This window comes from Gadus chalcogrammus, chromosome 17 (assembly GCF_026213295.1).
Source record: "Gadus chalcogrammus isolate NIFS_2021 chromosome 17, NIFS_Gcha_1.0, whole genome shotgun sequence".
Classification (NCBI taxonomy): domain Eukaryota; kingdom Metazoa; phylum Chordata; class Actinopteri; order Gadiformes; family Gadidae; genus Gadus; species Gadus chalcogrammus.
Window position 1 is genome coordinate 15,832,568 of NC_079428.1, and position 23,229 is coordinate 15,855,796.

The 23,229-nt window shown below is 42.2% G+C and overlaps 1 protein-coding gene across 1 annotated transcript in view; it reads right to left on the reverse strand.

The window, feature by feature from the left end:
* Nucleotides 1-1,079: 1,079 nt before the first annotated feature.
* LOC130369788 (inactive dipeptidyl peptidase 10-like) overlaps nucleotides 1,080-23,229 on the reverse strand; it is a 138,348-nt gene continuing 116,198 nt past the window's right edge. Inside the window, exons 17-26 of the mRNA XM_056575348.1 lie at nucleotides 21,149-21,196; nucleotides 16,309-16,407; nucleotides 10,532-10,601; nucleotides 9,599-9,793; nucleotides 9,453-9,507; nucleotides 9,264-9,363; nucleotides 7,083-7,141; nucleotides 5,299-5,371; nucleotides 4,357-4,430; nucleotides 1,080-1,557 (exon numbers count right to left, since the gene is read on the reverse strand). Coding sequence (XP_056431323.1) covers nucleotides 1,429-1,557; nucleotides 4,357-4,430; nucleotides 5,299-5,371; nucleotides 7,083-7,141; nucleotides 9,264-9,363; nucleotides 9,453-9,507; nucleotides 9,599-9,793; nucleotides 10,532-10,601; nucleotides 16,309-16,407; nucleotides 21,149-21,196 — 902 coding nt within the window. The 3' untranslated portion in view covers nucleotides 1,080-1,428. The remainder of the gene's footprint in view (nucleotides 1,558-4,356; nucleotides 4,431-5,298; nucleotides 5,372-7,082; nucleotides 7,142-9,263; nucleotides 9,364-9,452; nucleotides 9,508-9,598; nucleotides 9,794-10,531; nucleotides 10,602-16,308; nucleotides 16,408-21,148; nucleotides 21,197-23,229) is intronic.

The following is a 23,229-nucleotide window of genomic DNA, read 5'->3' on the forward strand; positions in this document are numbered from 1 at the left end:
AAATGAATGAAATTCATAATGACGGTATGGCTCTATATCGCTATTCTCGCACGCATCGACTCGGTCGTTGAGATGGGGATCTGTGTGTGTGTGCCACGGAATATGAGTTTCATTAACTTGCATTGGAGCAATTCCGTTGGCATATCACGGACAATTTAAGTGATCCTGTGAGGCCACCACGGATTTTGAGGTAAGCGCCCGTGGTCGACTCGTTCATTGAAACAGGGATCTGTTTCAATGAATATTCACATATTCTGTGTGCCACGGAATATGAGTGTCATCAACTTGCATTGGAGCAAAATCCGTGGCCATATCACGAAAATTGGCGCGTTTCCATGAGGATTCTACGAGTTAGGCGTCCGTGGTCATTTCACGGATTCCTGTGAGATCAGGTTGAAACTCCCTAACCTAGAAGACTAATCTAAGATATAATATATTATACAACACTGGTTCTGAGCGAGTAATTTGATTGGACAAGAGACATCCAATGAGCTCTGCAGGAGCGCTGATATGAGCTTCCAAAATCACTCGGACTGTTCGCCGAACTGTAAACCAACAGTCAAAATCACTCCACATTCCAGCTGTAACCAACTTACTTTAACTGACATAAACTGTTACCTTGGACCGAACCTGAAGCAGCTTAGCGCCGCAGCCTAAAGATGGATATATTCCCAAATATAACATTTGATTTGATGCACAATCGAGACTCCAGATGTGCCCTAAAGTCAGCGTCTAAGCTTGACAGGTTGGAGAGGAGCAAAAATTACCACCGTAAGGCAAACGGTGTGGGCTTTAAACTGCTTGGTGTTTTGTTTATATGTTGCTTGGCAACAGTCCGCTCAGTGGGGATCTATTTTTGTTGGCTGAAGCAATTTCATTCGTTTATATGATTAAATAAACAAAAAAATCACAATCTATTTTCAATTATTATTGTTAACAGTACATTTTACTAGTATAACTGTTGTGTAAAAGCAATATCACACTCAAGCTTGCAATGTTGTCGCTCTATATAAGCGCTGCTGTGATTGCCTCCGGCGCGTCTGGCACTCGGCCTGCGGCATCGTACCTACCGCCGAATCACAGCAGCGCTGAAATAGGGCAACAACATTGCTCCCTCTCATGTGATATTGCTTAAATAAGTTATACTATAATATATTAACTATAAATATTATTTAATTTTCTTCTGCAAACCAGCACGACCGTGTACATGCGCCAATTCTGTGTCGCTTATCCCTGATTCACTAATTCCTACACGGGGAAATCATGATATCAACACATCCTTTGACCTCAAACCTAATGACGCAAACATATTTGTTTTCCTCTACTCTCCAGCCTATGTTTTTTTTACTCATATTTTATTGGCGGACTCCAGCAAGCCAGAACTGTACCACCACAAGGAGGATCTCAATATTACAATTAGCCTTCCTCCTAGTTTTTCAGCTGGGCGGGAAATCCCTTTCCCTCCTCGAAGCACTTCCTGAAGAAGCTCATCAGTGAGCTGACCATGTAGCGCCGGCCCGCATCCGATGCGATCACATGGCCTTCATCCGGAAAGATCTAGAGTAGAACAGGAAACAACTTTAACTTATTTTCTGCCCAACCCTAAGAACAGAGTAGATGAAGCCAAATCAAGATGTGTCACACAGAACAAGAGAAACAAAAGGAAAAAGCAGCAGCAATGTTTCCACACGGTTTACCCAGAGAAGTGACAGGCCTAGCAAAAGCCCACCACAGAAAGAGGATGTGCTCCCAGTAGCTTGTCCGCCTGTCACGCGGTGTAGCATGAGGAGAGGGAAATACTAGGAAAGACTAGAGACTAATGCTAACAAGAGCAGCCCTCCACAGCTCTATTCCTCAGCCCACTGAGAGGAAAAGCGTGGGCCAAACACTATCCCAATGACAACAACAACAACAACAACAGCAGCAGCAGCAGCAGCAGCAGCAGCAGCAGCAGCAGCAGCAGCAGCAGCAGCAGCAGGCATCAAAGCAGACAGACACGTTGCATCCTCGTCAGTTATCTATACTAACCGCTTTTCCTGTGATTAATTCAATTGTTGTGTATTTGGCATTGTTCAAGAGATTTCTCTACAGAGTGAAAGATAATGTGCTGTTTTACACTGCAACAGCAGGTGTTCATATCATATGTTAATTTGATCATATCAGATGACTTAATGAATTCGACAAAAAAAATTGACACCTTGACCTCTTATGCCCCTTTTCCACCGACAGTACCAGCTCAACTCGCCATGACTTAGTGTGGCATGACTTGGTTTGGTTCCAGGCACCTCGTGTTTCCATCTAGAAAGTACCTCTTCAATGTGTGCGGGTCGTTTTTATAGCACGCATGCCCGAAACTGCGACACATACGCGACCATGCAACACATAAACATACAGGGTTACGCACAGGAGCGTCTCCACCTCTGTCAAGGTCCACAGCGTGTTCTTGTGGGCTGACCCTGCCATGTTCAATAATCAATCACTAATGTTGACTGAACGCTGATGATAGTGTTTAAAGAAGCCAGGTGTGGGGTGTAGGGTCAGGTTTCGGAAGTCGCGCTCATCATTGTTCGTCCAGTGCCGTCACTCTGGCCAATCAGTGGCCAGCAGCCTGTTTACGTCACACAAAAGTATCAGCTCAGCTCTCTTGAAAACCCTGCGGTGGTGAGACTAAAAAAGGTACCAGGTACCTCATTTTGGCGATCGAAACGCAAAAAAAGGCGGGCCGAGTCAAGGTGAGTTGAGCTGGTACTGCGGTGGAAAGGGGCATTAGTAACTTATCTACCATACTTTTTCCCTTCGTAATACCTTTAATTGTGTCTAAAAGTGATACACTTCCAATGCTGCTGCATACTGGTTCATAGCTTAACACATTCTGGTTTAACATACCCTGGTTCCTAACGTACACTGTTTGTAAGTACCCTGGTTCCCAGAGGTGTCAAAAGTATTCACATTCATTACTCAAGTAGAAGTATAGATACTAGCGTTTAAAAATACTTCTGTAGAAGTTGAAGTATCAACTCAAGCTTTTTACTTAAGTACAAGTATAAAAGTACTCTGGTTTCAAAACTACTTAAAGTATTAAAGTAAAAGTAATGCAAGGGGAAAAACATGCCATTAAGGACAAAAGCGTAGGCCGTTCCACAGGGGCCTATAGAATCAGCTTTTTTTGCCAAGTATGCTCACACATACAAGGAATTTGGTCTCTGCATTTATCCCATCTGTGAATTAGTGACACACACAGCACACCTCTATAGCACACTGCCCCACAAAACATTTTTCTAAAGGCCATCTAATGACTATAATATTAATGTTGAAAAAATTGGGATGCACCTGTTTCAGACACATTTATACCCATTGAAAATTAACGCATATTAGTACAATGCAAATACATTGAAGAACCATATATGTGTACTGAATGTAGACGGGCTCTGGTCATGCGCAGGTGCCATGTATCAAGTATAAACCAATAGGGTGTCAGAATGGTATATGTTTCTATTCTCATCCAACCAATCAAATTCACTCTATCCGATGGCGCAAATTATCTGGATAGGTTTTTCTTTGAACGCCGGCGGAATAAAAACAAGCCGAAATTAAATAGGAGTAGCGAGGCCATTTTTAAAAAGTAAGGAGTAGAAAGTACAGATAAGTGCGTGAAAATGTAAGAAGTAGAAGTAAAAAGTAGGCTGAAAAATGATTACTCCAGTAAAGTATAGATACCCAAAATTTCTAATTAAGTAAGGTAACGAAACATTTGTACTTAGTTACTTGACACCTCTGCTGGTTCCTGACGTACCCTGGCTCCTAACATACCCTGGTTTAGTACACCCTGGTTAAATTTACCTTGGTTCCTAACATACTCTGGTTCCTAACATACCCTGCTCCCTTACGTAACCTGGTTCCTAACGTACCCTGGTTGCCAGCTTACCCTGGTTCCTAACGTACCCTGGTTCATAACGTATCCTAGTTCGTCTTGTACCCTGGTTCCTAACATACCCTGGTTCCTGACGTATCCTGGTTCCTGACGTTCCCTGGTTCCTAAAGCCTTTCTTAAGGAAGATGCATTGAACGAGATATGGTTGTAATTCCACCGTTGGTCTGAAAATAATTTAGGATTTAAGATTGATAGAAAGGCTGGGGAGAGAGAGAGAGAGAGAGAGAGAGAGAGAGAGAGAGAGAGAGAGAGAGAGAGAGAGAGAGAGAGAGAGAGAGAGAGAGAGAGAGAGAGAGAGAGAGAGAGAGAGAGAGAGAGAGAGAGAGAGAGAGAGAGAGAGAGAGAGAGAGAGAGAGAGAGAGAGAGAGACAGAGACAGAGAGTGTGTGTTCGGGGGAGAGATTGTCAGAAGAGAGAGGTAGTAACCAGCAGTGTGTAGTTCAGGTTGGCAGAAGACATCAGCTTCACCAGCTCTGCAGAATGCTGGAAGTGAACAGTCGCTGAAATGAAATAAATTACAAATAATTATAAAGAAATATAGATATAAAAAAAATATTTATTTAAATACAGGTTAACCAAAATCTTTACTTATATTACAAATAGAAAGATGAAAACCCCTTTTACAAGATTAATTAACAAAATAATATCCAAAAATCATTCATTAATTGTTTTTTCTGACAAATCAAATAAATCAATCCAAAATAATTTACTAACTACAGAATAATCAGCCTATAAGAAAAGAGACCGCATGATGAGACTAGATCACAGTACCAAATGTGTAATTAAAGGATGTGTTCCACTCCCAGTTAAACGCTACTGGGTTTCAGAGTTTGATAAGCGTAGTGAATCAAGGTACCAATTACTTTAGGAAATTAAACCTACTACTTTCTGCACTGAGGCCACCCCCCAACAAAGAGGGTAAGAGGGTTATTCAAACAGATAGGCAGGCAAAAACATTTTCTGTTCAATTGTTCATTAAACAAATAAGCTGGGTCCTCTGCTTCTTCAAAACAATTTTGGAAACAAAAACAAAACATTTAATTAACAATGAATTAGGGTTAGGGTTAATATTGGATTGGTCCTACGCACTCCATAATGACATCTGATTCAACTTTTGTTCACTTTGGATAAAAGCCTACTAAATGAGTCAATTGTTGACCAGATTACTGAAATGAGAAATTCTTGAAGCATGTTTATTTACCTTTTTGCGTCTACCTCAACAAGTCCATATACTGGTGTGGCCCATCTATCCTTCCTTCTATCTAATAGCCTCTTAATGCTCTTTCTGAACAAAGGAGAGGGATGGCTTGTTGGCCAGCCGTGTCTCTGACTCAGGGATACATGAGTGATTCTGAAGGGTCCACTCACCATCTGCGGTTGGGTGGAGGATGAGCAGCATGTTGTGGTTTGGTGTTGTGATATTGGAGAGCAGACTGGAGATCTGTTAGAGACAGAGGGAGGACCCCACAGTTACTCTGAAACCCCTTCACCTCATCAAGTGATTCATTTCAAGGGTTTTGTTTACCAAATGCTCAGTGTAACACAGGGTCATTGTAATAAGGGTATTAAAATACTCTATTTTGAACATGGACCTTTCATGACACACTGTATATTTTTAATCAGCACTGGAAGTTGTGTTTAGCGTTGACAATAAAGCCTGTCAACAGACTAGCACTTTTAACTCCTGAAACGCGAAGAATTTAGCAATTAAGAATACAGCTGCCGTTTGGATCATGTTGGTTGAAGGCTGAAGATCTGCTCTGTCTGCTATGCCCAACTGCTGCGTGAATTAAAATAGTCAAATACAAAACCATGAAACCCCAACAGCCTCTGAACTAAAGACATTCATCATAGAAGTTTCTGAATCCTGAAGTAGAATTGTTCAACAACTTCATGACCTTCATTTAATAGAAAATATTGCAAATATATAAAATACTGCTGTCAAGCGATTAAATTATTTAATCGCGATTAATCACATTGATGTCATAATTAACTTTTGATTGATCACAATCAAAAGGCACACACACACACACACACACACACACACACACACACACACACACACACACACACACACACACACACACACACACACACACACACACACACACACACACGGGGGAGGAGTGGTTATCGGGAGAGTCGGGAGAATTCCCAGTGGGCCGTTAACATTTCGGGGCTGTCGGGCTGATTACTGCGGGATAACAATATTGCGTTTATAAAAGTTCATTGCAACACCATCCGGCAGCCTGAGCTGTGCACCCGCAACCTCTCACTCACTCAACAGACGCAACACTCACAAACTGTCAACATCGCAACCAAGTCGCTTTTGTCTAGTAACTGTAGTTGTCACACTTGATTTTTGTAACATGGAATTATTTCAGGGGGGGAAATGCTGTGAAAAAATTTAGTGCATTCAGGATTAGGACTGATATTGGCCTAGGCCTAATCAATTGTGTTTTAATATCTTTAGCATTCATATTCCTGCAGTCTATTCTTTTCATAGGCTACTCTGCTGTTGGCCTTGATGGGGAGATATTTCAACGCTTTTTAACCCCATTGTCCTTTGACATTCCTGCGTCTCCCCCGCCTACGGAGCCCATTTCAGCACTGCGTCATTAGACAGTTACAATCCTACGAACGTTGTGAGTGCAGTGAACGCGCGTTCATGTTATGAGGAGTTTCGGGAAACGCTCCAAAGAAATTTACGATGGATCACAAGATCCATTGTGAGAATGATCGTACGAGCGTGGATCCATCGTTATCGGGAAACTTGGCCCAGGCTGGAACAGAGTGACACACAAACACACACACACTTTTAAGGAGTTTTTCACCCGCTCCGTATCCATGCTTGCCCCACAAGTTTGTGCGGCATGCTTGTTGTTTTGTTTCCGGTGTAGATCCGGTATGGTGTTGTAGTTTTTCTATCGTGACTAGTTGTTGCTAGACAGGAGGTGAAAATACTACAACGTTTGCCAAGCCAAAGGGGGTTTAATCGCGGGATAAAAAAATTAACGCTGTTAAAATTGGTTTGCGTTAACGCCGTTAATAACGCGTTAAACTGACTGCACTAATATAAAATAACAGAAATCCTAATAACTGCAGATGAGATCTTTGTCTAAAACTCTTCATAAGGACCTCGACGGCTGTACCTGGTATTGGCTTTCCTCTTTAGCTGGGAAGCTAAAGTACCGCTCCGTGAAGAACGAACCTTCACAGAAATGAGAAGAAAATAATGAATGCACGTACCAGAAACACATTATGTATTTAGAAAAGGTGCAACCTCTGGCAAAATAAAAAAGTTTAACCTTAATTTAGCTAAGCATCCTCCCTAAATCTATTAGGGCTTTTAAGACAGATACCATTTATTTGGCCCTTTAATAGCCAGGTCTCTACCATTTTATGTTATCATCTGTACTGTTCAACTACATGTTATTAAACTCAAATGGAACCCATTTAGCCCAATGAAGCTGAAAGTCCTTTAACAAGCTTAAAAAAAATAATCTCAAAATCTCAATCTTCATGATATAAACATACACTCTGCAAAAGAAGGAAATTTCATTCAATAACCATGTATATATAGGCCTATAAGATATAGTTAATTGCCTTCCAACAAGCAGACATGAGAGTTTGCCCTCAATAGGGACACACTGTGTTAAGTGCCTTTCTACTGGTTGTCAGACACACCAGCCACTCTCACCATCAACAAAAGACCCTTTCCACAGAGTTCTCCCGTTCCCATGCCCTAATGCATGAAAGGTGCAGACCTTTAGATTGTATAAAGAGCGGCAATCTGGCGACAATCTGGTCCAAATAGTACCTTCTTTTTATAAATACATTGGCTGTTATGTCTTGGTCGTGTAGTAGGGCTGTTGATGATGGGTTTAATTGCGCTGTCACCCTCTTTGCGTTGCTGAAACATGCTAGAGTGCCATTAAAGGATCCATCAAAGCACTGGCAGTTACCAGTGCTTCAATGGTGCTTTTAGGCAAGGACTGAGCCCACTGGGGGTCCCCTACTATGGGGGTCCCTTATAGGTGACCAGCTGTGCTGGTCCATATATGGCCCCTCTGTTACTAGGGTCCATGGGCACTTACCTTGCTACTCCTATTTAATACCTATAAGAATTAAAAAAAAAAAATACTGTCCTTGCACCACTACTACTGACCACTGTCATGTTGAACAGACAATCGTATGCCAATGAGCCATCTCAGCCCGTCTCTTGTTTTTAGATTATCACTCCTTCTCTTGGAAAACACATGTTTATTTTTTAGGGCATTTTCAGTGTCTTAAATGTATAATAACAATTACAATACAAATAACCATTATACTGTAAGTAGCCACACTTACATTTTAAGTTATAGTGAACCTTCTGTTTTTTGATACTACAGCATGTCCTTATGATGGAGGGCTAACTGTCATATCTGCCAGCTGGGAGACAGGAAACAGTAGACTAGCTAATATTTATTAAAAGTAATCAACAGTTTCAGTTTTATGTTTATATTATATTGGTATATTAGTGTCCCTGATATTATTATACTAGATGTTTTTGGTTAAAGGCCATTCAGCTTCACTTAAGTGACATGGTTCCACTCACCTTCAATGTGCAACAATAATGTCTTAAATCATTGAGTTCAACTTGAAAGATTATTCAAGTTGAATATTCAGTTAGACATTTGTGTCTTCGTTCATTCATTGATCATTAGGTCATTAGCCCACATTAAGCTCTTGTTTAAGCCTTAATTTAATATTTTTTGACTTATAAAAAACTAAATTCCCAAAGTGCTTTAAACTGTGCGATTTCCTTACGCTTAATTGATAATGCTATGAATTCTAGCACAATCTGTCTTCTTTTTAGATATTTTACTCACATTAAGCCATAATGTTGGTTGCTTTGGTGCCTATCGTATATATTGCTTAACCGTGAATTTTGCTTTCCATTTTCCTTAAAAAAGGTTAGAAATCAGTGTGATATGTTGGTTTTTAAGCCGCAACCGCGACAGCTTCTCCTTATATAAATATACATATCACCAAACACTGTGTGTTTAATAGTTATAAATGGATTGGTGATTATGGTTACTAATGGGTTATGATGACACAATGCGTTCAGTTCAAGGCCCCTACGATCAATATCATTTGAGGGAAAGTCCACAAGAGTAGAGATATACAAGTCAAAGTAAGTAGGTCTCTCTCTGCAGCAGGGAGCCAGTGGGCGGGCAGAGGGTCAGCTGATATGACCTGTTCATGTTCTCTGTATGGCGACCGTGAATCCATGACATCGATTGGTGAATTCACCAGGGTATGAATGAGAGGATAAACGGAGACCTTCCTACCGTAAAGTCTCCAGTTGATGACCGGCGAGACGGAGGCCGCACATCTGAAGGGAGATTGGTTGGAGAGGAGTAGTGCCGTGCTCAGGAAGCCCCCGTAGGCCTGCAGAAACCACCCCCCCCCCCGCCCGGGAAGGTGAGGGCTTTACAGAGAGACCCCATGTCATTCAGAAAAGGTCATAATGCACCTACCTTGCCGTAGACTCCTACTCTGTTCCGGTCGATGTAGGGCAGTTGAAAGAGGTACCTGGGGAATGATTTAAAGAGGATTAAAGAAGACTGCTGCGTACTCTACTGCTGCGTACTCTACCTACTCTACTGCTGCACACTGCACGTACTCTACTGCTGCGATCTGGTCCTGGACGTCCACGGTCCCCAGGCGCTGGTGCAGCTCATGGAGGACCCTCTGGCCCTGGAAGCCACTGCCCCGCCCGTCCAGACGGGCCACAACAACGTTGTCCGAGCTCACCAGCACCGAGTCCCAGTCCAGAAGGAAGCGGTCGCTCACCAACTGCTCGACAGGCGCGCTGTTACTGTGAAGCAGCAGGAAGCACTGACTCACTCAGTGTTAAGATACACAACAAAGCACAATGATTTAATCACTGGATTCACAACCAGTGTTGTGCTTGGGTCAAATATTTTTAATAAAGTCTTAAAGAAATCATGAGATCAAATTGAGCTAAATTTAACAGATTCCACCAAATGTGTGAATAACGACTAGCAAGACAGAAGCGTCCAGTGAACGTCCATTCATGCAGAAGCGTCCAGTGAGCTTCCATTCATGCAGAAGCGTCTAGTGAGCGTCCATTCATGCAGAAGCGTCCAGTGAGCTTCCATTCATGCAGAAGCGTCCAGTGAGCGTCCATTCATGCAACATGGAAGAACGCAAGCTTAGTAAGCTAAACATAATCACTTAAATTATAAATGATGAGATCAGTTATAAATTATTAAAAAGATAATTTGATAACGGTTCATAAGATCATTTAAAAAGCCTTAGTTAATGGTTTACAAAGTGCTTAGAATGTTTAAATAATAGGGGGACCTCCAGTGGGGTCAGTTCTTGCCTAAAAGCACCAATGAAGCACTGGTAACTGCCAGTGCTTTGATGAATGCTTTAATGGCACTCTAGCATGTTTCAGCAACGCACAGAGGGTGACAGCACATTAAACCCATCATCAACAGCCCTACTACACGACCAAGACATAACAGCCAATGTATTTATAATAAGAAGGTACTATTTATAGAGTCTTAGTAAAACAGGGTGTTCGTACAGAATCAATAAGAGTGGGTGTGGTATTGTTTCATCCAAAGCTGCTGGGAGAGATAATTCCACGTGGAGTGCTGCAAAAACAAAGGAGAAATATTAGTTGTCTTTTCACTGAAGTCCTCACCGTCTGTACAAATAAAAGCTCTAAATGCAGTTTATGTAACAACTGAAGACAAATGAACAACACGTGTTAATTAAAAAAGGAGGCACATTTTCAACAAGAACACTATTTTGAGATGGGTGTTATTTCAACCCTATCTCATACCAAATTGTGTAATAGCTACGTTGGTCCACAACAGAAAAATTTGTTTCACATTAACGGCTTTAAAATTGTGAGATGCCTATGTTTATGGGGTCTTTATCTTTTCTATAGGCCTTCTTCTGTCTGCGAAAAATTCTGTCTGCCAAAAAAACAACCTATGGCCATCATTTCACTTTCTGTGACATACACGCATATATCATGTATTGAATACATGAACATATCAACACAATAACTGAACCCCCAAAATGATAATTCTTGTTTCCTGTTAAAGGTTGGGTACGCGATTTGCGAAACGCCAGCAGATTTTGAAAATACACAACTCAAATGGTCCTACCCCCTCTCCTTCAACGCTGACTCTGACTCCACCCATTCCAAGTACCTGGACGCGCAATCATGCACGAGCGCGAACAGAGATGCGCGAGAGCGAGCCAGGCTAGAGTAGTTTTTCGTTTAACAACATGGCACTACATTCAGCTGTAAGTTGCACCCAGTACCACGGGAAGTAGGGGTTTTGGGGGTGCTGCAACACCCCCTGTCCGAGGCCCTGTCTTATCACAGAAAACGATCATTTCTAAAAACTCCGGCCAAAGTGGAGATTTCTGAAAACGCCGGTTATGTGTTGTCGTGTCAACGGGGAGAAACGGAATTTTAGGTTCTGAAGCGTCACATTATGTACCAGGAAATGCTTAACGTCATGTGAGCGCCCGCTGTACCGTATTGGTCCGAATATAAACACAAACCCCATTGTAAGACGACCTATATTTGGAAAAAAGATTTGAAGACCAGATCTTGTTTTTATGAATAAATAAATTGTATTCATTGAAATAATATACGAAAATAAAAAGGCATAGAATAAAACACTGCATTGCCACTAAACAGTAGTGAAAATAGGCCGTACTGATGTGTACACCAAAGACTATTCCTGACACTCCTCTGCCCCGCTGTGTTCGCTCTGGCTGTGGTCGCTCCGAACTGTTTTGGCCCGTGGCAAAGCGAGTCATCCTCGCTGCTGTCCAAGGCATTTTGAGACGCAGCATTTATTTAATGCTCATATGACCTAGTGCTGAAAAAAGGTTATATGAAAAAGTGTGAGGGTAGCGGTGGTGCGCTAAACTTGTTCTGTGAGCAGCTGGATGTGAACCATGGTGTGAAGGAAGTGAACACAACGATCGATTTTCAACTGTGCGCGCATGCACTGGTGTAATTGAGCTGCGCTGCTATATATCTTTTTTTATCAATGTAACGAGTTGCGAGTCTAGTGCAGGCTGAGTTTTTTTTTTCCTGAGAATACGTTCTCGTGGCTATGGTTGCACCAGATGTTATGAACATTAAACGGTCACATAAATCATTACTATTTTTAGAAAATGTATGTTTGTTTCATATAATTGTATTGGAAGTCCTGGTTTTCACTAGGGTTGCTGCGGTGTGGACATTTTCACAACGAGTAATACACTCGTCTCAACACCAGTATTACCGAGTATAAACGGTATCAACTTTGAAACTAGGTCAACCGCCACACAAGCATCGGTTTTTAGACCCTTCTCGTCCTTCAGTGGCTGCCAACGTTCGAAAGCAGCGCCTAGGATTATTCTTGATTTCAGTTTTTCTCTTTCAGCGTTTTTATTATCAATTACTCTCTGAAAAAGAGTTTTCCTTCTCTTTGCTGGTGGTGGTGGTGGTGGTGGTGGGGATGGTGGCGTCTTGTCTGCCATGGAAATTGTCTTCTACTGCTAGGTCCAAATGTGGATTAACTAGTTCCAGTAGCTACCGCAGGATAACAACAAACAGGAGCTTGCTCTGGGTCACGAGCTCTGGGTCACGAGTACTGCACGAAGGGGTCGCGCGCGGGGCGCGGGGGAGGGGGAGTGCAGTACGACCGTTGATTGACGTACTTACTGTCCAATGCAACGAGGTGGCAATCCAAATGATTGGCTGGAGTTTTTCGAGCCCTGCCCGTTCCACAGATGATTGACTTGTTTAATTTTCATGTCAGTACTTCTAACTCAGTGGCTGTAAGCGGGTTATGATAAGGATTTCAAGTAATTTTGCAAAAATGGCCAAAAAACCGAATTCCGTACCCAACCTTTAAAGGTTGGGTACGCGATTTGCGAAACGCCAGCAGATTTTGAAAATACACAACTCAAATGGTCCTACCCCCTCTCCTTCAACGCTGACTCTGACTCCACCCATTCCAAGTACCTGGACGCGCAATCATGCACGAGCGCGAACAGAGATGCGCGAGAGCGAGCCAGGCTAGAGTAGTTTTTCGTTTAACAACATGGCACTACATTCAGCTGTAAGTTGCACCCAGTACCACGGGAAGTAGGGGTTTTGGGGGTGCTGCAACACCCCCTGTCCGAGGCCCTGTCTTATCACAGAAAACGATCATTTCTAAAAACTCCGGCCAAAGTGGAGATTTCTGAAAACGCCGGTTATGTGTTGTCGTGTCAACGGGGAGAAACGGAATTTTAGGTTCTGAAGCGTCACATTATGTACCAGGAAATGCTTAACGTCATGTGAGCGCCCGCTGTACCGTATTGGTCCGAATATAAACACAAACCCCATTGTAAGACGACCTATATTTGGAAAAAAGATTTGAAGACCAGATCTTGTTTTTATGAATAAATAAATTGTATTCATTGAAATAATATACGAAAATAAAAAGGCATAGAATAAAACACTGCATTGCCACTAAACAGTAGTGAAAATAGGCCGTACTGATGTGTACACCAAAGACTATTCCTGACACTCCTCTGCCCCGCTGTGTTCGCTCTGGCTGTGGTCGCTCCGAACTGTTTTGGCCCGTGGCAAAGCGAGTCATCCTCGCTGCTGTCCAAGGCATTTTGAGACGCAGCATTTATTTAATGCTCATATGACCTAGTGCTGAAAAAAGGTTATATGAAAAAGTGTGAGGGTAGCGGTGGTGCGCTAAACTTGTTCTGTGAGCAGCTGGATGTGAACCATGGTGTGAAGGAAGTGAACACAACGATCGATTTTCAACTGTGCGCGCATGCACTGGTGTAATTGAGCTGCGCTGCTATATATCTTTTTTTATCAATGTAACGAGTTGCGAGTCTAGTGCAGGCTGAGTTTTTTTTTTCCTGAGAATACGTTCTCGTGGCTATGGTTGCACCAGATGTTATGAACATTAAACGGTCACATAAATCATTACTATTTTTAGAAAATGTATGTTTGTTTCATATAATTGTATTGGAAGTCCTGGTTTTCACTAGGGTTGCTGCGGTGTGGACATTTTCACAACGAGTAATACACTCGTCTCAACACCAGTATTACCGAGTATAAACGGTATCAACTTTGAAACTAGGTCAACCGCCACACAAGCATCGGTTTTTAGACCCTTCTCGTCCTTCAGTGGCTGCCAACGTTCGAAAGCAGCGCCTAGGATTATTCTTGATTTCAGTTTTTCTCTTTCAGCGTTTTTATTATCAATTACTCTCTGAAAAAGAGTTTTCCTTCTCTTTGCTGGTGGTGGTGGTGGTGGTGGTGGGGATGGTGGCGTCTTGTCTGCCATGGAAATTGTCTTCTACTGCTAGGTCCAAATGTGGATTAACTAGTTCCAGTAGCTACCGCAGGATAACAACAAACAGGAGCTTGCTCTGGGTCACGAGCTCTGGGTCACGAGTACTGCACGAAGGGGTCGCGCGCGGGGCGCGGGGGAGGGGGAGTGCAGTACGACCGTTGATTGACGTACTTACTGTCCAATGCAACGAGGTGGCAATCCAAATGATTGGCTGGAGTTTTTCGAGCCCTGCCCGTTCCACAGATGATTGACTTGTTTAATTTTCATGTCAGTACTTCTAACTCAGTGGCTGTAAGCGGGTTATGATAAGGATTTCAAGTAATTTTGCAAAAATGGCCAAAAAACCGAATTCCGTACCCAACCTTTAAAGGTGCTGTGTTGAGGTTCATTAATGCATACAATTTAAGCACAGGTCACATTCTTACGTTACCAGTTCTATGTGAAGTGTAATTTACAGAAACTCAGATGAGGATTTATCACTTTACTAGGGGCACTTCAGTCATTTACTTATTTATAGAAAAATGAATTAGCCGTCTTTGACTCCAAACCATAGGGCACTCATTGCCATAATGACAATATGTGTCGCAGATGAGCTGCCGTACAATGTTTTGTTTTTGTCAAGCAACGTAATGCTGGCTATGAAATGGACAGATATCCCAAGGTGCACCAGACAATACAGTGCCTCTCCGAGTGCACCAAGGCAATGACTCCCTCAGATGTGAGAGGTTATTATTCATCCTCTGTGTGTTGTTTTGACTATTTATTTTGAATGCAATGACCCTGGCAAGCTGCCTATTTATAGGAATAAGGATTAGAGAACCAGATTAATGTGGTAGAATTTCTAAAGATGGAAAGTGGAATCTATTTAAATTATCTAAATTGTCAACCACATTATTGAGGTTATGCATGCTGTCTTCACACACAGCATCCATCGTGCACTCGTTATAGGGAGGGCCAGTCAACTCCTATTTACCACTTTTATATGAATAAGGATTCTGGTTAAATGTGGTTCACAATAATGTTTTCATATTACATGTCAATGTATTAAATAAAGGAAATATCTGAGCATGTTGCGGAAAATGAAATGATTGCCATAGGTCGTAAACAAGCAGATATGGTCAACCATCATAGCAACGACAAAAAATGTTGCATTTAATTTTTTTTTTTTTTTCAAAACCCACTTTAATGCCAAAACTATTTAGAAAGTATAGCATTTTCCACTGAGACTAACAATACATGTTATCCGTCTTGTTTTCTGTCACGTGACATGGTTGCAGGCCTGTAGAAAAGAATAGGCCAAAAAACATAGCCATCTAACTATATCAGAGCCGCTATGGTGAAACTCATATTTTTTGGAGCAACAAAGCAATTACACATTTTGGTCTGAGATTGGGTTTGCTATTTGTTTGATTGAAGCTTCACAAGTTAGTTATTTTATAAATTAGACATTTTACATTGTTCTTTATTTTGTTAATATTTTGGTGAGACCTTGAAGGCTGAGCTCCTCAAATCCTCAAAACCTGAATCAGACCCACTTGTGATAGCACACAGAGAGACAGAGAGACAGAGAGAGAGAGAGAGAGAGAGAGGAAGCCATATGGTGTGACTCAGTGTCTAGTTGTCGCAGTAAAACAACATGTTTTTCGATACAGAGCCAGTTCATAATCCCCTCACAAAGCTCCACACCTGTTTTTTTTTATTGGGTTTATCCTTGATTTGTTGCCTGAATGCAACCAGCGCCGTTCTCATTGAATACTTGAACGCAACTCTAAAGTGGGCGGCTGTCAACTGTATCTGTTACCTGATCATCACCATGCTGATGATGAATATGATGATGATGATGATGATGGCGAGGATGAAGACAAAGAGCACAACAACAACACTAAAGAAATCATAAAGAATGAAACAATTTAAAAGTAATTTCATAGTTTGTGATTTGTCTGTGGAAACACATGAGTCACGTCCACACGTTATGTACCAAAGTGGTTGATATGCACGATTCCCCTGTTCCTCTTGGGCAGAGTCCGACCCTGCAGTGCCTCTGCTAAAACCACGTTGCTCTCCACACTGATGTTCCCTGCGTGTCCAACAGACAGAGAGTACAGTATCAATAAAAGTATATATATATATATATATATATATATATATATATAGGTACAAATAAAAATAATGTCATTAATTAATTGTTTGGTGGAGAAAATGTTCGGGCCGCACACAGCAAAACTCCCCATCACCATCTCAAAGTATTCAGGAAGGACTCATTTTAACTAATCACATTGTCCAGCATGGCTTTTGGCTTTTCGTATTTCAGATGCTACATTCATGCAAAGCCGACTCCACCCATCTGCACCAAACTCCACTGTCAGAGAGGTCAATCATTAGCACCATTACGGCCTGATTCCACCGGACGCGTTACGGCAACGTTAAAGGCCTCCACACACCGGCGCCGCAGCGTCGCGTCAAAAAGTCTGCCCCCATTATACCGTGTACTAGCACACACCGGCGCCGACTAGCCGCGCGGCTACGTTCCGCGCCGCGCCGCCCAACTACTCTTCGAGACAATAGCTGTGTTCGAAATCGTTCCCTATCATGGATGTAGTGCACTAAATAGGGTGCACGCCATTTTCTAGGGTGTTCGAATTCTCAGTGGTCCACTATATAGGGCACTATATAGTGGACTTAAAATAGGGTACATACGATGTTCCCTACATGTTACTCCCGTATACCACAATGCAATGCGGTTGTATTTTTCCAGGGGAGAAGAAGAAGCCGAATAACCGCGAAAACGAATACATTTAATGATGGAGTCTCCGGCTTTCGTTTAGAAATGTCAACAATTTATTTGGGATTTAACATAGAATATTTAACATTCAAAATTAATTAAACAAGGAAATGTAACATTCAACATCAATACAACCTCCAGCTTTCGTCGTGAGTGCCCGGTTTGTTTACTTGATGTGGGCGCATCTGTCTGCGTCACACAAATACCCGGCGCATTTACTGACGCAAATGACGTTTAGAAATGTTCAGCGTAGTGTCCGAATTCTCGTTCCTTATTCCCTATATAGTGCACTATATCATGTACACTATATAGGGAATAGGGAACGAGTGTATAGGGAACGATTTCGAACACAGCTAATGTTCTATTCCCGAGCGTCGCCGCCCCTGAAAAAGCGCTTTGTAAAAGCTGGTTTGTACATCCCGGGTCCCGTAGGCACCTCCATATCTACCCCTCACCACTGGATGTCGCCCTCTTTCGTTTGTGATAAACAATTACGAGAATGGACGATGAGAGACTGGTCGTCGAGGTGGAAAAATATGTCGAATTGTATGACCAAAGTTCCCGTCATTACAAAGACAACTCCAAAAAGGTCATTGCCTGGCGAGCCATAGCTCTGGAGATTGGATCTTCAGGTGAGAAATCAACAATGGTGGACTAAGTACCCAAACCATTAACCATAATGGGAAATAGACGAAATCAAGTCACATATAATCACACCATGTAGGTAGAAACCAGATTACTTGTAATATATATTTTTTTATTTAAGGCAAGGCAACTTCATTCATATAGCACTTTTAATACATGAAGCAGACTGAAAGTGCTTCACATAGAAACATTCTCATACAATAAAATAGATAAGTAAAAGGAAACACAGGCAAAGCTCAAAAATGCATTGTCATGTATTAACTGTCTCTCTGGTATCAGATCATGTATTAACTGTCTCTCTGGATTTAGGGAAAAATAATATTAAGTGTCTCGAGCACTCAAATAAAATACACTGGCTGAATCCAGCACAGCAATAACATCACTGTATTTATTAAAAATGTATTTAAAAAAAGTATATATATATATATGCAAAAGAGTTTACCAGAGAGGGATAATAACTAGATTATAGGTCATCATATAGGCTGCACCATATGGTTCTGCCATTGCACACTGAAATATTGGCGTGCCTCTCAGGATCTGCACGGAGCTCCTGGACCAGATTGTGGCATAACCCCTGTTCTTGCCTCTGTTCATTGATGGGGTGCACCCAAACCCTTCGTCTTCTCCTTGCCTTCCTACAGCGCAGGAGAAGAAGGGCAGCCCCCCTCTGTCTGGCAACAGTTATTTATTCTGTTGAAATAAAAAAACCTCAATAAAATGTAAAAGAGCTTGCTCAATTAAAATGGATAACTACTGGCTGCATACATGTAAATGTGTGGCTATGTTAAGGCTATATAGATGGATAGATAGATAGATACTGTATTGGTCCCAATGGGGATCAATAAAGCCATCCAGGAGCTCAATACAATAAATACACACAATAACAATTGGCCTTAAAAGGTGACTGCACTATATACTAAAAAGGCTTAATAGAAGGTCCGGCAGTTATTGAGATTGTTGATGCAGTAGATGAATAATGGCAAAATATAAAATAAATAAGAAATGACAGTAAATAAAACGATAAAGTGCCCTACAAACTAAGTTGATCTGATGCTTGAAAACATACTTTCACTTCGCAGATTATACATTTTTCAAATTATTCAGCCAAAAAGATGGAAAATAAATAAACTAGGCTACAATAGGCTACTCACCCATTGCGTTTCGTCTCTTTGCTGCGGTTGATTGACAGGTGACTTCCTGATTTTATACTGCAGCGCGGCCGTCGCGCCGCCTCCTGTTGGTGCTAGGGGCGTGCTTTTGACGCGCGTAAAATGCGCGCCGCGCCGCTGCGGCGCCGGTGTGTGGAGGCCTTTACGGCAGCGGCACGTCTTGGCCGCGGTCACCGCAGCAGATAGGTTCCACTCTAATCAATGAGACCATTTCCACCGGGCGCGGCTGCGGAACGTCTCAGCAGCGCTATCATTCCGTAGCATTCCTATTTTTGCCGCGAGCCGCTGCTGAACCGCGTCAATTTCAACAGAGCAGATCGATCAGGGCAGGAAGTGAAAAAGTAAAAGCCATAGAGCATTCCGCTCAATTTTCAAAATAAAACACAATAAATAAAACACCAAGGCACCAGGTCAGCAGTCAATCAATCAAAGGGTCTCAAATCATCCTTTTTATAAGAACAATGTCAGAAAGGACAAAGCCTGGCATTTAATTGCAGTAGTTTTGGGAGTGGAAGGTGAGTACATTAGGTTTAGGATTATCGCGGGATCTCGTGATCTCGCGGGAATACGGCTGGCTCGCAAGGCAGCGTTGCGCTGCCGTAACGCGCCCGGTGGAAATGCAAGCAGGGCAAAGTCGCGGCCAAGACGTGCCGCAGCCGTAACGTTGCCGTAATGCATCCGGTGGAATCCCCGGGTTACGCCCCGTGCCCACTACATGCGTCCGTTGCGTGATCCCCATTGACTTTAATGGGGACGGACGCGCAATGCATTGTGGATCCGTCCATTCCGTTGGAGCCTTCGGCTCAGTCAAGAAGTTGAAAAATGTTCAACTTTTTCGGCAGCGACGGATCCGTCATCCAATCAGATCGCGTCTGCAAATTTAAGCACTGTGACGCGACTCGGGCTCTGACGATACTGGAAAGCGGGAAAGCGGGTCATCTTGCATCGCAACAAGCAGGAAGTAGCGGGAAGAACCCGGCGAAGCGATTTGATTGGCTGACGGATGCCTCTGCAAAGACTACTCCCCCATCAGTCAGCAACGCCTTCCCACCTCCGTTGACTGAAGGAGGTAGTGGGCACGGGGCGTTAGTCCAGTACCACCACCACCATCAAGACATGGGAGGGAGGGGTTATCAATATCCTATCCTTTCAAATATATGCTTTCATCAAATGAATATCGTAATAACAGTCTGAGAGCATTAGAGGAAAGAATATGATATCCATACTGTCATCGAAATGATAACACAGTTTAGAATATTATGATCTATTGTATGCATCTCTATGTTGCATGGTAACTGAAAATACTGAATGTAAGCACAGCTCTTTATATTCCTATTCAGGGATGCAAAATTGACTTTGATTAGGCGATTAAGGAGAATCACTCTCAGGGCCCTATTTTAACGGTATGAATAAGTATGAGTATAAGTATGAAACGCAAAACGCAATTCCAATGAGAGTGCCATCTCCCACCTCCTTTAAGAGCCAGCGCATTTGAACTTGACGAGTTGATATTTTGACAGTGCGTTTGCATGCTGTTCGAGAGCGCAAAGTGTAGTGGCGCGAGTTCATTGTGGTGGAAAATCAGCTTTACGCCGGGTGCAAACTAGCAACGATACATGCGTCGGTGTAGAAAGTAAATTGCGCTGGGTGCCAGATAGGCCCCTCACGCTCTCTCACAGTGGCGTGCAGCACAGACATACAGAAACAAACGAAAACACGCACAGGCATGCACCCCCCCCAACACACACACACAGACACAGACACACACACCTAAGAAGAGGAAGTCCTTCATTAACTGAAAAATACTGGAAGCACAAGCTAAAACCCTTAAGGAATGATTGCAGATTAACACGCTGCATGAATGAAGTCCCTTTAGTGCAATTACAATCCAGTGGAGGACAACTGATTCTCAACTCTTGCTTTAGTTAAGATGGAATGATCATTATTAATGGTTCAATAGTTATTGTAATTTACTAATATTGACAAGGTGGGCCGAAGATAGGAATGTTGTTGTATTATAGTTCAATTGAATATGGCACGCAAACACACATGCACCCCCCTCCCCCCCCCCCCCCCCACACACTTTGCTAATTATATATATATATTTATATATAATATCTATCATCCTTTTAGCAAGGTGGGTGAAATGCAGGGTGTGATGAAACTCGCTGAAAGAGGCTCAGGTAATTGGGCGACGGGAGTCCAGACAGTGCGCAACCTACCAGTCATATCAGAGAGCTGGTGAACAGTGGTGCTTGGGATACCAGGACCTGGGATAGGATACACATATTCATCAGAGCCACAAAGAGATTTTGGTGAATACATCTCAAATAGATCTGTTTTTAATAGGTGCGAACGTTTCAATGAACATCACTATGCTTGAGGGCAGCCTGCTCAGTCCCAAAGTGCGACTTCTACAGTTTTACACATTTTAATAGTTCATATTCACGACCAAGGGGAAGGTTATCGGTCTCACCGTGAAAGTCATGATCTCCAGTTTCAATCACAAACTACAACAAAACAGCACTACAAAGATGGCTGGCCATGTGTCTAAAGGCCTCACACAAGACCCAGTCTACAAATACATAACAGAGACACAATAAGCTTATTTTACCTGGCTATTTCTTTGTTACCTTTTTGAATGTGTTACCTCTTGAATGTGAGATATCTTGAATGTGATGTATCTTTGATGGATATTTTCTTGGGTGTGCTCTGTCTTGAATGAGGTATGTCTTGGATGTGCTCTGTCTTGAAAGAGGTAGGTCCTGATTGAGCAACCCAGTATCACGCAATTTCATGCTCATGCGCACAAACGTAAATCTATTGAATCGTGTCCCAGAGCACGATTGTCCAACATTTTTCGTAATACACAGAAAGAACTGCAAACCAATGCATTCTGAATAGGAGTGTTTCTCCGATGTTTCCGTGCTACACAGAACGAAATTTACACCAATGTATTTTGAATGGGAGCATTTTTAAGACGAGAGAGAGAGAGTGTGCGCAGACAGTACAGTGCACCCTCTAGTTATATATGTGTCAATATTTCCGATTTTTTATGCAGACTTCCTCAAAAACTGAAACAAACGTGCTCCACAGAACCCGCGTTTCTCAGACAATTAAAGTGCTCCACAAACCGAAGCGAGAGAGAGAGGGAGAGAGAGATCGAGAGAGAGAGAGGGAGAGAGAGAGAGAGAGAGAGAGAGGGAGAGAGAGAGAGAGAGAGAGAGAGAGAGAGAGAGGGAGAGAGACAGAGAGGCTTCAGAAAGGGTGTGCGCAGATGGTACAGTGCACAGTTATGCATTTTTGAAGCAGACCTCCTCAAAAACTGAAAATAAATAAATAAATAAATAAAAATAACCGTACTCCACAGAACGAAATGTAAACCAATGCATTCTGAATGGGAGCGTTTCTCCGATGTTAACTTTATATATATATATATATTCATTATATAGGTGGTTCAGGTATACCAGACAGTATTAAAATATTCATAATATAAAAACAATGTAAAAAATAAGGTTACGAGCCGAATTTGGTTAAAATTCAGCCTCTGCTGGCCCACAACTAGATTGGTAAATTTCCTCGTTACACGCTTTAATTTAATTATATTGAAATTATTATGACCATGGAGCCTTTATTTTCTTGCCGTTATCATTACATAGTTTCTCGTTATATCGATATGAATTCTCGAAACACAGTGGAAAAGAGAGAGGGGGAGCCAAAGAGAGACACTGATGCACTGCTGAGCCAAGTAACTGATGGGCTTAAGAGGGCCTCTCCTATATAATGAATTTATATATATATATAAGGTTAACATCGGAGAAACGCTCCCATTCAGAATGCATTGGTTTACATTATGTTCTGTGGAGCACGGTTGTTTTTATTTATTTATTTATTTTCAGTTTTGAGGAGGTCTGCTTAAAAATGCAAAAATGCAAATATTGACATATATATAACTAGAGGGTGCACTGTACTATCTGCGCACACCCCTTCTGAAGCCTTTCTCTCGCTCTCTCTCTCTCTCTCTCTCTCTCTCTCTCTCTCTCTCTCTCTCTCTCTCTCTCTCTCTGTTATTTCATTTTGTGGAGCACTTTAATTGTCTGAGTAACGTGCATTCGTTGGGGCACGTTCGTTTGAGTTTTTGAGGAGGTCTGCTTAAAAAAATCGGAAATATTGAAAAATATATAACTACAGGGTGCACTGTACTATCTGCGCACACCACTTCTGAGGTCTCTCTCTCTCTCTCTCGCTTTGTTTTGTGGAGCACATTAATTGTCTGAGAAACGCGCGTTCTGTGGAGCACGTT